Raw genomic sequence first — 16,679 nt, 5'->3', positions numbered from 1 at the left:
ACTCTCTGTAAGAAAACAAAGGATTCTTTCAAGGTATTAACAACTTCTTATTTTAAACTCTTTTACAGATTTTCAGCTTCAGTGTTTCAGTGTTACCATAGCATGTTTGAAAAAAAAAGTTGAACAGGACAGGCCACAAGAATGTGCCTGTAGGAACACCATCTGGAATTTATTCATGTTTGGGCAAGCTGCAGCTTTAAAACCTATCAGACAACAATTAAAAGTTCCACCTAATCAGAAATGTATTAATTTGAAAACTCCCTGACTATTGTGCGAACTTAATCCTATGTGATATACGGTATCAGTGCTTTGAAGAGATGTAATATAATTACATCAACCAGAAATCTTACATCCTTAGCATTAATCATAGCTTCATATAATGTGGGTTAGTAAAACAAGATGCTTTACACATAAAGAAATGAAGATTAAAGACTTTAGATTATAGTGAAAACAGTGGCATTTTACTAATAACCCTTTTAAATGTTTTTTACAGATGATGAATGAGAATCTTACAGGTTTGCAATTAAAGACAAGTAATGGATTGTAACCTTTTAGTATCATTGCATCTGTTGCAGTCTACAGTGTAACCATTATGGGTAAAGCTGCAGTATAACACCTTTAATAAACTGTTGTAAGGATGTTATAAGCAAGAGGTGACTTCTTCACAGAAATTCAAGAAATGAGATATGGGGCCACACATTAATTGGAATTTTCATCATAAGCTTGTATAATAAACTTAACCTTAAATAAGTGATATCCAGAAGTGGGTGAAGCATCAGATATACTATTCTTCCTTTTTTTGGCCTTTATTTGTCTTTAAAAAAGTTATTAATTAAGTATGAGCCAACTAAAGATTTTTAATTACCAACAGTTTGTTTATCTTTAAAGTTCTTACTTGGTGTTTATCTTTTACAGAAGCGGAATGATAAAAATAAAAAATAGCCTTTGCTATGACTACTTTTTGTGATTCTGAGGTATGCACTCATTCTTATCTTAGATTTCTTTTAAGTTTACCTCTGAAGGATAGGCTGTACAAACTTTCCAGTATTGTCTTTTTTCAAGACCTTTGGTAAGTTCTAGTACCCATCATATAAAATACATTGATAGAACATCACAGATTCCCAGTTAGAATGCACTTGTCTTTGATAGCATACAATTTTGAGGCAAGTTAATGTCAATATATCTTGACTGACTGAGCTGAAGAAGTATGCATCAGTCCCTTTATCACATTCATTTGGTCATTTTTGGATTGTCACCTTTATAGGAATTCTTCTTGTCCTTACAAATTATTTTCATAAGTTAAAATTAATTGGGCACTTGATATTGTCAAGATCAAATGTTGCCGTAGGACCCAAAAGTTTGAAAGAAGGGGTTAAAGAATATTTAGTATAAAAAATATTGTCTGTATTGACCCCTTGTGAGAAACATTTCAACTTCTTGATATTCTATTTACAAATAAAAAACAATATTTACTGGCATATTTTTCCTTCATTTGACTTTATTCCTTGAACTATCTATTACCATAACATTATATTTGTCTATACATATAGAAACATATTCAACTGCAGTGCAATTTTAAATCAAAGTCAAAGTCAAAATAAACTTTATTGTCATTGAGAACTACACACGTGTAGCCCAAATGAAATTTCATGCATCAGCTCAATTATTGAGATTACAAAGGAAAGTGAAACAACACATACAAGTAGAGGAATAAACATAACTAACAAATACAATACTACTCCCAATACATGCAAGAAAGAGCAGAGACATTTACCAACACTCATATGCGAAAAGAATACCCTCCCCTGAGTTAAATTAACTACCCTATTTAAAGTAATACAAAACACACTACAGATTGAAAAATGCCCAAGTTATTTGTCTAATAATGCACTTGAGTGAGTTAAATAATTACTGACTACGAATATAATAAATAAATATTGCACGTACTTGGAATATATGTAAGCATATATTGCAAAAATAAATAAAACAGACTTATTATGTGTCCAGACCCCCAGGACTAGTGCCCAAGTTCAGAAGTCTAATCACTGTTGGGTAGAAACTGTTATTGAATCTTGTAGTCCTGCAGTGGATGCTGTGATATCTCCTGCATGATGCCTGATGCTTAAACAGTCCATGCACAGGGTGCATGTTGTCCTGCATTATTTTGGTGGCCTTTTGGATGCTTCTTGCAGAATAAAGATGTTGTGTCGATGAAAGACTGGAATCTATTACCTTCTCTGCAGCCCTCACCACTCTTTGTAGCACCTTCCTTTCTGTAAGTGTTCTGCTTACAAACCACACTGTAAAGTTGCAGGTAAGGATGCTCTCTAACATCTATGGACGGTGCAGAGAATATGAGGAGGAAGCTTAGCTTTTTTCATCCTTCTTAAAAAGTGGAGGCGTTTCTGTGCTTTCTTGACCAGATGGCTGGTGTTTCCTGAACATGAGAGATCCTACACCCAGGAATTTTATACTCTTAACCTTCTGCACACTCTCACCATTGATCCTAGGCACTGGATGGTGTGTTCTCCTTTTCCTGAAGTCAATGATAATCTCTTTGGTCTTGCTTACATTCAGGTTAAGGTCGTTCCCTTTGCACAAACTGATCAGAGATGGCACCTCCTCTCTGTATGCCCTTTCATCCTCCTTTGTTATGAGCCCCACAACTGTGGTGTCTTCAGAAAACGTGATGATATGGTTGGATTTGTGCTTAGCATTGCAGTCGTGGGTCAGGATGGTGAATAACTGTGGTCTGAGAACACATCCCTGTGGATCCCTGTTAATCATGATGCACTTTGATGTGTTCTTACCCAAATACATCCTCTGTGGTCTCTTAATCAGGAAGTCCAGGATTCAACTACAGAGATGTTTACTGATTCTGAAATGTGCCAATTTTTCTATCAGCTGCATCTGTACCATCATATTAAATGCAGAGCTGAAGTCTATGAACAGCATCCTCACATAGTTGTCTTTGCCCTCTAAGTGCTCATGGGAAATGTGCAGTGCTACTGATATAACATCAGCTGTGGAGTGTGTAGCTCTGTATGCAAACTGCAGAAAGTAAAAATCAGTCAGTAGGCATGATGAAAGATGCTTTCTGATCAGCCGCTCAAACCATTTCATAACAGTGGATGTCAGAGTGACTGATCTGTAGTCATTATGGCTGGAGGGAGTGGTTTTCTTAGGTGGTGGGATGATGTCACTTTCCTTGTAGCATGAGGGCATTTTCATCATGGCAAGAGAAGCGTTAAATATTTCCTTGAGCACTGTGGATAGTTGATCAACACAGCCTTTTAACACCTTCCCCAGTATGTTGTCTGGGACAGCAACCTTCCTTGGGTTCACTCTCCTTAGCTCTTCCCTTACCTCCTGTGTGCTGAGGCTAAGTACTGCATCCTTCTCATCAGTGGGTAGCTTTAGTGCCAACCTACTGTTTCTTTCCTCAAATCTACCAAAGAAGATGTTTAAACTGTCCAGGAATTTGATGCTGTCCTCACAACGTGCTGACCTGATGTTGTAGTCAGTGATCTCCGGTATGCCTTGCCATAGTCTCCTTGCATCTTTTATGTCTTCAAAGTGGCTCTGCACCTTTCTGCCATACACCTTCTTAGCCTCCTTTATACCCCTCCTCAAATTACCTCTTGCTACACTTAGGGCTGCTTTGTCCTTAACTCTGTAAGCTGTGTTTCTCTCTTTCAGAAGGTCATATACCTCAGGGGTGAGCCATGGCTTCTGGTTAGCTCTAATAGTGATACTCCTGGTATTTGTTACCCCATCAATGCAGTTTGTATGCCATCACTCCCTCAGTGTATTCATCAATGTTCAGATGCTGATTAATTGTGGCTGCCTCCTTGAACATTCTTTCAAAGCAATTTTGGAGGGCCTCCATAGACCCTTCAGGCCATACCCTGATTTGTTTCTTTGTGGGTTTCTCTCTAACCAGTGCAGGTTTGTAAGCTGGTGATAGCAAGATGGTATAATGGTCAGAGTATCCCATTTGTGGAAATTGCACTGCCTTATAAGCTTTGTTTAAGTTTCTGTACACTTTGTCCAGGATATCAGCACCCCTTGCAGGAACATCCACATACTGATGGCAGTGTGAGATTACTTCTTTCAGATCTGCTTTATTAAAGTCACCAGCTGCCACTTGTATAAAGTCAGGATATTTGCTCTGCAGCTCACCCATGTGATTGCATAGTTTATTTGGAGCCTCAATGGTATTAGCACTAGGTGGGATATACAGTGTATATCCCACCTGACTCGATTCAGCACCCTGGGCAAATAAAATGGTCTACTTTAATGGACAGGAACTCTAAGTTCTCAAAGCAGTGTGATAGTATGATTTCACAGTTGCTGCAGCATGTTTTATTAACATAGATACAGACTCCACCTCTCTTGGCCTTTCCACACAGCATATGTTTTCTATTTGTATGAAACAGCATAAAATTCTCTAAGTTTACTGCACTATCATTTATCTTGTTATGCATCAACATCTCAGTAATCAAAAATAAACAAGTATTTTTCACTTTGTTCTTGCTGGAGAGTTCCAGTCTCAAGTAGTCCATCTTGCTATACAGTGATCTCACATTAGCTAATAGTATAGTTGGTAGTACAGGGTGTAGTTAGTGGTTTGCTTTTAACTTTACATCAATACCTGCTCTACAACCACTTTTTCTTGTTCTCTGACATCTGTTTGTTTCTGTTTTTCCTTGTCCAGCATAATCCAGAAACCTGTTCTACCAGTTTCATGCACTTTAGAGTGTGAAGAGACAAAATACACAGCTGTTGCAGCACCATGAAAGTAGCAGGCCCCAGATACTCCGCAGACTTCATATCTCTAGAATGAGCTGACACAGCCAAAGGCACACAGGGTGCCGCCATTTTTTTTTTCTTCGCTTTCTTTTCTTAAAATCTCCATTTCTCCTGCATAACAAACTGAACCTAGTTGTTTAACCATTGTTTTGGATTGGCTACCTTTGCCCCATTAAATATGTTTTCTGGTAGTTGTATCTTTGAATAAAATACATACCTGTATTCTTTGATGCTCCCTTCATAATTTTATTCATGTATAGCTACGTACATTGTCTTTGAAGTGCTATGCTAGTTTAAAGGGCACTCAAGTATCCTGTTTTTGAATCCATTCTATGCATTAATCAGTATTACATGCTTTCCTTTCAGTTATACAGTCTAAGTTCTTTTAATTGTAACTTATTTATGTATCCCACTATGTGTAACTCATTTACACTTTAAGCCCTTTAACCAGGCTAAACCTCATTCTTGAATCCTATACAGTAGAACTCACTTACACAATAAGTCCTCTCTGAATCTGCCCCCTTATTATTAAACTTGCTTATCAATGCATGATTTAAGTCTTACAATATCTTATCATTTCCTGTACTTTGCAGCTCTGTATTTTTGTGGTAAAACAAAAATAAATCTGAGCCATAAATGGTTACAGAAAAGTGATGACAGCGCAATGTTTTCCAGCATAATTTTAGCTTACTGTGTACCAGAATATGTCATTATCTTGCCACATGGCAGTAGCAAGCGTGGGAACCAGTGATCCTCTATTTGCAAGTTATTCTTAGGTAGCGTTTTCCCTTGTATACACATATTTGAGTCAGTGCTGCAAATTGTAAACACACATTCAGGAAATCTTTATCTCTAGGAGAACTGACTTCCTATGGCATATCATGTAGGTCAAAAGAAGTGATTGTCCTGCTGTGGTCAGCACTAATCAGGGTAACTATTGAAAACAATGCCCCCTTTGGCATGTATCTATCCAAACAAGTCACTCAGCCAGAAGGACTCCAGAGGTTCCAAAAAAAGATTACTGGTCTAAAACCCCTTGGTTACCAAAACAACCCTGAGACATTTATAGTCTTCTATGTCATAAGCTATGTCTTGTATTCCTTGCCATGAAGGATCCCAACCTCCTTGATCTCTTGCATATCTTTAAGACCAATAACTCCACAAATACCAGAATGTAGGAATTAGATCTCTATAAATAAAACATGCTGTAAGGACAGGAATATTTTCCTAGATTTATCCCACCTCTGGAACAAACTTCGCTTGCATGTAAACAGAACTTCTTCACATCCTTCAAGATGAACCTTGACAATTAGATGGGCAGCCATAAAGTCATTCCAGGCCTGGCCTGTTTTGTCTTCCTAGAAGCTGGTAGTACATTGTGAGGGGCAGGTATTGGCATAAGGTATATAATCTAATGACTTATCAGAATTGCAATGCCAGTGATCCAATTGTTGCATGAATCCAGCTGTTTTTTTAGCTTGTACTGTAGTACTATAACCTGTTCAGTTGTTCAACAGAAAAGACATCAGATTAAAAAGGACTTGAAGTAAGAAAACTCCATCTACAGGAATGGCTTATCTACTTGTAGCATAGTCTGTGTTACAGATGAGTGAAGGATGTGTTTTGTCATTGCATTTCTAATTTACTGCAGGAAGAATTCTTACTGACACATCTTTTCTCATTACTGAGCCATTAATCATCATAAGGCTGAAGTTCTTGGAAATAAGTACCATAACCAAGAAATTACTGGTTAATTGCATCTTTGCTGTCAAAAGGGAAGCATGTTGCACTCATATATGTGAATGTTTTCATATTTATCAGTCTGGTCCAGTAAAACATCAAAGTAAATATAATGTCAGCCGGATGTGTGTTGTCTGACATTCTTCTGTCTGGTATGAACAGGTCTGCACAACTTGGTATTAAAATGGTAGCAGTACACTCTTACACACTTTGCTGACAGAGTTTACTGCACTTTGAAATGACCAAAAAAGAAACATCAGATGTTGTCTTTCTCTATTGGGATGTGCTCACAATTGCTGCAAGTGGGAGTGTATGTGTTAATGTCAAAATGTTTAAATGTACTAAAAGAACAGTATTAGGAGTGAGTGTGTGCTTGTGTGTGTGTGGGGGGTGTGAGGGTGTGTATGTGTGTCTCAGTGGTTGTGGGTTAGGGTTACCGTATAGCTGGGGAAGGCTATAGGTTTTCTGCTGTGCATGGTGTATGGGAAGTATGTATGTGTGTGTGTGTGTGTGTGTGTGTGTGTGTGTGTGTGTGTGTGTGTGTGTGTGCATGTGTCTTGTTTAGTAGAACTGTTATGGAAAGGCTTTTTCAATAAGGTAATGTGTACAGTTGGGGGTTAAGGGCAGGGGTAGAGTTAGGGTTAGGGGTAGCACATATGAGGAAGGTAGTGGCAGGGTTGAAACTTGAAAGCAAAAAGAGGAAAAGCTGGAAACCAATGTGTTTACTACATATCAATAAAATATTACTAATCATGCACACAAAAGTAAGCAATCAAATAGATACTGCTATATAGTAAAAATTATTTATTTATATTTATATACTAATAGATTTGTATCAAGCTTGCATTTACTGAAGATTACCTTTCTCCTGAGGCATTTCTTTTTCAGAACAGCTGAACCCAAATTAATACTTTTCTTAAATGCAAACATGAGTAAACTGGTGCCTTAAATGGGAAAAATGTGTAAAAACCTCTGTAAATCTAAGCCATCAAACTGCCTAGTATTACAATAATAATGTCTGGTGTACTTCAGCAATACAAAGACACCATCAAAGCTGGGTGTTTAGCACCACCCATCACATGAACAGTGCTCAGAGGGTCAACAAGTTAGCATACATAAGCCCTTAAGTCATTTTGGGCCGGCCACTAAACATGGAATTGTCCCAATAGTAGTGACTACATAGAGAGATACACAGATACATGATTCACCAGGCTGAGCAAGGAAAGAGTGACAATGAACTGCTTCTCAAATGCCAGGATATGACAGGTATAAGGTATAAGGCACTTGTCCCTTTACCCCAAATGCACATACAACACAGTTGTTGATAATGTGGGTAGGAATAACTTGAGGCACATATTGTTGGATTATAAGAAAAAGTACATGGTAGAGATCTCTAGGTATGCATCTGTCACTGATAGAAGCTACTACTGAGCACTTCCTACTTTGTCAAGAATGATATAACAATTTAAACAAAAGACATTTGACTTCAACAATTGGCTTAGTTACTCAGGACATTCTACGGTGGTCTAAAATATGACTCCCTGAAGGGAGATGGCTGACAGTCGTACATATCTCGCAAATGTACAGATTTTCATAGAATGTCCAGATTTTTGCCTCATATTTTTGGTCTGTTTCTCTTAGAATTGTGGTTTTCTGGCAGATTGCTGGTAAATCACTGAGGGTTGAAGTCAGAAAATAATGACAGTCATTTGAGTTTCAAGCTTCATATCCTTCAGAAAATTCATGCTAATGCAAAATATGTTATTCTATCAATTTTCTAAGTTTTTAACAGCAATATTTAAAAAGTGTCCCTATTTTTAGGCCTTTGCCCCCCCCCCCTTTGTTTATGGCTTTGTCCAGATTTTTTGCTCTAAGAGGTTGAGATGTATGCTTACCTGCTTTCCAGTGGATGTCCTGTACTTCTCTCCTCAAGGCTTTGGTATACTGGCCAAAACCTTCGCCATCTTCATAGTGCTTTTTTAAGGTAAGATAGGTCTTCCCCATCTCCCAGTCTAGCCAAATCAAGTCAGTGTAGTTTAAAAGTAGGTCTGCTCGGTGCTAGAAGTCTCACTAACACATTGTCCTTTATAGAGGCCTTCCTGACCTTTGAAAATATTGGCATCTGCATCATTACTGAAACACAGTTCTAATGCCTTCTATTCATTCAAACCTGCTGCTTGGGGTGCCTCTCTTACTGCTTGTGGTCTGTCCATATTCCTTCATTGTTTCATCACATAATGACCTTAAACTCCTCTACATCCTAATAACTATCAGTGAGATACCTTATCGTATCCTACTCAGTTACAGAACACTGTTTATAATGGCCACAAGCCACAAGGCATATCTAAACAAACTTGAGTTCCTCACCATTAAACCAAAACTATTATTTATGCAGATTTCAATTATTCAAGTTTTAATTGGAATACCTATGCTGCTACAGTTAAACATACAAGAAACACTTCCTAGAGTTAATCACTGCAACTGAGTTGATCTGGCTGTGAGTTCCCCTACCAGGGGCTTTAATGTACTGGACTTAGTCATCACATACATAACACCATTATACTCTTTGCTTATAGTTATACCAGCTGTGGTCAGATTGCAGTGCTTTTCTCCATTATAGTATAAGTAAAAATGTCCACAAACCTTATCTTCACATAGTTCCCTAAGGCAAACCAACTGCAATTAAAAGATGATCTGAAGTGGTTCAAGTGTTCCCTCCCACTGAGAACTAATTAACAAGAACTGTCAGACTTTGAAGTGAGTTTCTGTTCTCATTTCAGTGTGTTCATTGAGACATCAAGTCCAAACCTAAGACAAATACACAGCCAAGTTTAGAAACAAACTTCTATGGTGATATCCAAACTTAAATAAGCTATATAACAAAAGGCTTAGGAACAAACAGAAAGCCTCAACGTCCAAAACTAAACTCAAGGAGTTGAACAAGGAGCTTAGAAACAAAATAAAATCTACTGAGGTTTAGTATGAACTGAAAATGACCACCTCTTTCAAGGACAGTTATAAGTCCTTTTTTCATCCATGTCAGAAAACTTCAGAGTAATAGACATCATTTCTCTGAGCTGATACATAATAATAGCACCCATCCAGACCCCGAGGACATACCCAATATATTATCAGATAAATTTAGTTCATACATTTCCCTATATCTCCTTGCCTGTTGTCATAATATAATGTCTGTATCCCCCAAAGATCCTCCCTCAGCAAGTCCTAAACACTCTGTTGGAGATAAAAAAAATATTACTTCTCTGGGGTCTGATAATTTGCTGGGGTCCTTCCTTGTTAGTATGAAGTACTTCCTCACTGACTCACTCCTAAATCTGTTAAACCAGAGTGTCTTATATAGTTTCTTGACTAAGGCATGGAGAACAGATGTGGTCATCCCCTTCATAAGGGTGGCCCCACCACTGATCCTATAAAATGCAGATCTATAAGCCTTTATCTGTAAGGCAATGGAACACATTGATATAGGTTCATAGGTTTATAGGATGTTACTAGGCTATTGACCTGAGGGTCTTTACAAGCCTAGCTGTTAAATTCCAATATATTGGATGAGATATCGTCTATTCCCAAGGTTTTTCTAGCAAGAGCTACCCATGTCCAGGAGAGAACTGGGGCAATCCCCAGCAGAAATTTATAGCTTCCCATCCAGTCTTCCAGGTTGTGCTTAAACAAGGTCATGGAGGTGCTCTGCTTGATATGGATTGGAAGCCTATTCCAGTGGAGATGCAACCTCTAAGAGATGTATCTGTCTCTCTAGCAGGTCCTGTTTATGTCGCAGGCTAGATTGGGGTCCCTGGAATGGGTGACTCTAGTTCCATTTGACTTATGGATGTGCACCATTTCTATTAGATTTGGGTCAGAGATAGCCCTGTAAACCAGACATAAGTCACCTCTAAGTGGTCTATACACCACTGAGTACAGTGACAGTGACTTCAGTCTGTTTGTATAAGATATGTGCTGAAGACCCTGAATTTTCTTAGAAATCACTGAGGTCTCTCAAGTTGCTGGAGGTGGCTGGTACAGTACATACCAAAGGGAGCATTATTTTCAATAATAGGCCTGATGAGGGACAAGTACAGAGGGGCAGTAACCCCTTTTGCACTTGAGGCAATGCCTTTGCTAATTAGGTGTGCAAAGTAGAATGCCTTCCTCACCACAGTAGACACATGGTGGTCAAAGCTGAGTTCACACTCAGCTTGTGTTCCCAGGTTTCTCACTACTGAACTGGTACTTAGGGCAGTATTGTCAATTTTATAATCAGCAGGGAAACTGTTTTTACTGAAGGCAATGATGATGCATTTTTTAGCATTTAGTTTAAGACCATGGTTTTGCACCAATCATTGGTCTGTGTAAGCCCCTTTTAAAGTATGTTGACATCGCTAGGGGATTTAATAGCAGCACCTAATTTGCAATCGTCTGCAAACTGGGTTAGCCACAGCCCCTCGGTTTTGGCCTAGACTTCCAAGAAGTATATGCCAAACAAGAGGGGGCCCAGAATTGACCATAGTGGGACCCCACTGGTGACAGGTCTTCTAGTAGAGGTAATGTCTCCCACTTTGTCTGAGTGTTGTCAATCTGTGAGCCAGTTTGCAACCCACCTGACAACACAGGGGTTGATATTCAAATGGGTTAGTTTGTCAATGATGCCCAAATGTGGGATAGTGGCGAAGACCTTGGCCAAGTCAAGATAGGCTGTGTGCATGGATTTGCCCTCGTCTATGGCTCTGATTACGTTTACGAAGATGTTCACCAGGTTCAGCAGGCATGACCTGCCCTTGATAAAACCAAACTGGAATGGATCCAGGGTTTGGACATCACCTATATCCTTATTTATGAGGTCCATGATGATTCGTTCCATTGTCTTACAGATGAGGCTGGTTAAACTTAAGGGTCTATAGTTACCCAGGTCTGTTGTCGAGTCACCCTTATGGAGGGGGATAACAGTCACCGTTTTCCATTCATTGGGGACAAAGTCAGTACTCAGGCTGTGTTTGAATAGAGTGCCTAATGGGTTAGCTAGCTTTTGTTTTAGAACATTAAGAACACAGTCCGGAATGCCATCTGGTCTCATGGAAGCTGTATTTTTAGCCTTGGAGATAGAATTGATGACTTGGTCTTTGGAAGTGCAGGGAGGCTGAGATGATGAATACATGGTTTGTGGTATGCTTTGGTGGATAGGGGGTGAAATTTTCACCAAACCTGTCTGTTAGCAGGTTTGCAATTTCTGCAGGGTCAGTGTGTGTGATCCCATCCACAATTAGTTCAGCACACATCTGAGTCCTACCTTTTAGGTTGTGGATGTAGCTGAAGAAAGCCTTATGGTTATCCTTGGCTATGGTTGCTAAATTTTTGTAATAGTTGATCTTTGAAGATTTTACAAGTTGTCTTATTTGCTTGTTTAAGCTGAGGAGGGTGCTCTTCTAGTTCTGGGATCTCACTTTTGTATTTTTAGACAGCAGCTTCTTTCACTTATTGTATAATGTATTAATGCTAGACATCCACCAGAATTGTTTTTTTTTTTTTTCGAGGATCTTGCTTTAATCCTATCCAGTATAGCTGTGTCTACACATTTGTGTAGATGTTTATACAGGGCATCAGTGTATACCTTAGTATAGCTGTCAATGCCATCTGTGGAAAATGGTGTTTGGAAGTCGATTATACCTTTCCTTAGGAGGGTATTGTTTGCTTTGTTGAAGTTTTTTATCCTGACTTCTCCTTTAGGGAGTTCTGGTGCTATTGCTACTTGAAAAATCACTGCTGTATGGTCAGATTTAACCAGTGTGGGCCCTACACTTGAGGTGTTACATCGGTCACTAATATTGATGAGGACCAGCTCTAGAATATTGGAGCTCTCTGTGGGGAGGTGCACTATTTATTCCAAGGCATTTCAGTTAACAAATTCCAGGAACTTTTGTGCGAGTAAGTTTGACCTTGTATAGGTTTCCCAATTAATGGAAGGATAGTTGAAGTCACCCATGACTAGGGTGTTATGTTGCACTTTAATTGTCTCATGTAGGTCTAAATAAGCTGTGTGGGCATCTTGGTTCATGGAAGGGGCTCTGTACCTGATGATGACCTGAAGGAGGGTCTTATCCATGGTAGTTTGGACTAGGAGTAGTGCCATAGAGTTTTCTTGTATAACCAGTCCAGAGGTGTAATTATCTTTAATGAAGATAGATACTCCACCTCCTTTGGTTCTCACACCTTCAATTTGTAGTCTGAAAGTGTGGAAGGCATTGTAACCGTGCAAGGCTGTGGTACTCTCTGCAACCTTGAGCCAGGTTTTTGTGACTGCACAGATGTCAACATCTTCCAGGGAGAGGAGTGCTTTCGCAGAGTGCAGTTTTTGATCTAAACTCCCAGCATTTAGCAGCATGACCCTTGGTTTCTTTGTGTTTGATATTTTCACGTCAGGAATTTTGTTGTGACCTTGCCTAAAAAAGTCATTATGGGGAGGCAAGTGCCTTAGCCAGCAACTGAAAGCCTAGAGGTGTCAGTTGAAGACCATTTCTGTCAAAGCAGTGTGGTCTTATCCACCATGTCATCTCAGGGTAACAGGAAGTGGATCCCCTTAGAATGATACCAGAAACTAAGACAGTTATTGAAGTCAATAATTTTCTGTTTATTTTGTAGTATCATCCTAGGCAAGGGTAAAATGCTGCTCAGAGCTAGGGAGATACCCACCTAGGACACATTCAGAGAGTTCAATCATGACTCTCTTCAGAGAGTCCAGAGAGGTACATCTCAAGTCATTCCTACCAACATGAACTATGACAGAGTCATAATGGTACTTGTTGTTGACAGACTTGAGTGCATGTGTGATCTGATGAATCCTTGTAGCAGACAGGCAGCTGACTGTTACCTTCTCCTTGTTCGAACTGGTGAGTGGGGCATCTGTATGTGTCACTATAGAGTTACCTATAACTAAAACATTTGGAATAGTTGTGCATTGCCTTAAGGGCTTATTTGTTGAGACACAGGTGCTTTTATGTGTATTAGGTGCTTTGGGTGTTGTGTTAAGTGTAGCATGTTTGTGTTTTGTCTGGACCTAATAAACAGAAATATCGGCAGTATATAGTCCCTTGACCCAAGTCAATATGGGTTTGTGAAGGGAATATCCTGCCAGGTTAAACTAGTGAACTTTTTGAATAAGTCACTGATTCATCAGATGAAGGCAAATCAGTATACAGAACATACCTTAATGTGGCTAAGGCCATTGACACCATTCACAGCTTGTGCATTATAGACAAGCTAATCAAACTAATTGTATCCTAATATGTAATGCATGAAAAAGCAAACTGTCTCACTGACAGAGCCCAACAATTCAGGATTTGGATTTCACACTTCTCTAAAAGGCTTGTTGCTAGTGAGGTCCTTCAAGCCTCAGTACTGGAACCATTCCTATTTGGTATATATATTTCTCAGATGTCAAACCTGGTGTACTGAGACTTCTGACCAAACTTAATGATGACTGCAAACTTGGAGCTATTATCAACTCCCCAGAGAACTCCCAGACCTTACAAGTTGGAAGAACGTATGCAAACATATATTTCTGGGACCATGACCTGAAGATAAATGCTGAAAAAGGTGTAGTATGATGCTCTTTGGAAAACACGATCATGCACTTATCACTTTAATAGCACTCCTTTCAAAAATGGTGCATTTACAAGAAACCTAGTCACTCTTGTAGACAACAAACTCCTTTTTCCACCAGGTCTCAACAGTCATTAGCGAATCCTTCTACCTAGCACAGTTGATTATCAAAATTATATCTTTTAGGCCCAAGGATGATACCACACCGCTCTACACCTCTCTTATTTGGCGGATAATAGAATACAATGCTCTCTTTGGCAGGTAGAATACAGTGTTCCCTTTGGCAGGTACTATTCTAGACACATGATCTGACGTGAAAGATCCCAATGTTTCCTCTCTAAAAAAAAAAAAAAAAAATCAAGTGCCAGGGTTCCATGAAATATGCAGAACACATTCAAGCTCTATCTCTCTTTTCAATCTTGCACACACTTCAACATGACAACCTGTGCCTCATCTACAAAGCCCCAGATGACCCCTGTCCAGAGCAACCTCCTATATATCTGCAAAACCTGCTGTGCCACAAATACCAATAAAAGAAACAATCCTTCACCAAAATATAAACACAACCTGCTAATTCCTCTCTCAAAGAAGCCCTCTCCTCTGGAATAGCCTTCCCATACATATTAAACAAAGCAAATTCCTAACCCTATTCAAATACGCCTTGAACAAATGAATTGGAAACTGCAAATAAACACCAGCTTAGGCTGCACAATCCTTTTGGGAATGGGGTAGCATGAAGTGGGATCTACAATGGCTAGGCTACAAATGATCCACCCAATCAACTGCCTAGTTTTATCCTATGAACTTATGAAGTAATTCAATCCCCCTGAGGTCATTGGTTAAAGCATACAAAATGTAGCACAGATTAGGTGTGCATAACAGTGTCTATGTCAGGAATAAAACAATAACTTAGCTATCTTTTCTATGCATTATTGTTGTTAAGGTTAGTTTTGAAATATGTTGTTTCTTAGACAATGATCTTTACTTAGTCATTGATAGCTAGAAAGGGGAAGAGTTCTGAATGGGGATCCACTATCACAGCAAAAGACGAGTCCTTTTCTTGTGGCTATTGTTTAATATTCAAAACTAAGGAAACATTTGTGCAAGCAGCCAAGAAAAAGAACAATTGCAAATGAATAGAAAGGTGTGATAAAATGGATGCAGCAGTGAATACATAGGCTACAAAAAAGAAAAGAGAATAAAAATACTAAACAGAGAAGAGGTGCTTGGGAAAACTCTGTAGTTAAGGGGATAGTAGGCAGAAGAACACTTTGCTATGAATTAAAAAGTTTCTTTGATATGAAATTAATAAATACCAAAATTATGTAAAATAATACTGTAATATTAAACCAAATAATAGGTAGTTACCATACAGTGACTGAATCCCTTGAATGTCATCCTGTGAGAGACGGAAATTCTTGGAATAAGTGTACATTGGAGCCATCAGTGCTCCTGGATCATTTGAGTGTTCTAGTCCCAAGGCGTGGCCAAACTCATGAGCTGCAACCAAGAAAATGCTGTAACCTACAATGATTAAAAATGGTTGTTATCATTTTGAGCAAAAATAAAAATCTCAATTCTGTATAAGAGTAACACTCATGAAGGTGTTTTACTACACAGATGCCTTACAGTTACTTCTCTGTAAAGTGCCTGGACTTTAGCATTCTCACATATCCCTGCTTCACCATTGACTAGACATTGACAATGTGTGTTCTACTAATGGACAAGTGAAAATCATTTGAACACTGAAATAACTTAACAAGACTGGTGTTCCTATATCACACAGATATAATTCTGTAAAGTACTAAAATAATTGTAGAAGATAAAGTGATAATAATAATGTAGAGTAGGTGCATATTGTTGCAACTTGTTGTAAACTGACTTATTTATGGGATACAATGGGAAAACTATTATCCCTATGCTATAAAAATACAATCGTTGTTCCTGAGCTGACTAAATTATACTTTATCTTATTCCTTTTCTAAACTGCAAGTATTTGTATATAATATTGTGGAGTCTGCATGTCCTCCCCGCGGTCGAGTGGCATTCGAAAGACATGTGTAAATAGGCATGCCTTCGTTGAAGGTTGGGCATCGAGCTGGCACCTCAGCACCATAAAAATCGACTGCCAATCATTAGCAGACCAGAGTTCCGCTGTGGTGACCCCTAACCGGGAAAAGCCGAAAGAACAAAGAAGATTATGTTTACAGCATATCATTGCTTAGGTCTTCCCAAAATGTTACATTCTCTTTGACATATCTATCTATCTATCTATCTATCTATCTATCTATCTATCTATCTATCTATCTATCTATCTATCTCTCTCTATTTATCTATTTATTTGTAGTTTGTTAACCTGGTAAATAGACTGGTCTGTCCACCCTTTTCAGCCATGACTTGGGCTCACAGCAGAGCAGAAATAATTACAGTGGAGTTTGCATGACTAAGATAAAATACATAAGCAGAGCAATTAAAAACAATGTTGACTGTGCAAACCTATGTAAAAATCATTACAG

General features: G+C 38.7%; 1 protein-coding gene across 1 annotated transcript in view; it reads right to left on the bottom strand.

Annotated features, from left to right (window-relative positions):
* LOC122809143 (72 kDa type IV collagenase-like) overlaps positions 1 to 16,679 on the bottom strand; it is a 792,577-nt gene that overhangs the window by 293,206 nt on the left and 482,692 nt on the right. Inside the window, exon 9 of the mRNA XM_044080418.1 lies at positions 15,532 to 15,687. Within this exon, the coding sequence (XP_043936353.1) occupies positions 15,532 to 15,687 (156 nt within the window). The remainder of the gene's footprint in view (positions 1 to 15,531; positions 15,688 to 16,679) is intronic.

Source organism: Protopterus annectens, chromosome 8.part0 (assembly GCF_019279795.1).
Source record: "Protopterus annectens isolate FY-2018-M chromosome 8.part0, PAN1.0, whole genome shotgun sequence".
In the NCBI taxonomy this organism is placed as follows: domain Eukaryota; kingdom Metazoa; phylum Chordata; order Ceratodontiformes; family Protopteridae; genus Protopterus; species Protopterus annectens.
Note: the sequence above shows the minus strand (reverse complement) of the source record. Positions and strands in the feature narration are given on the sequence as shown.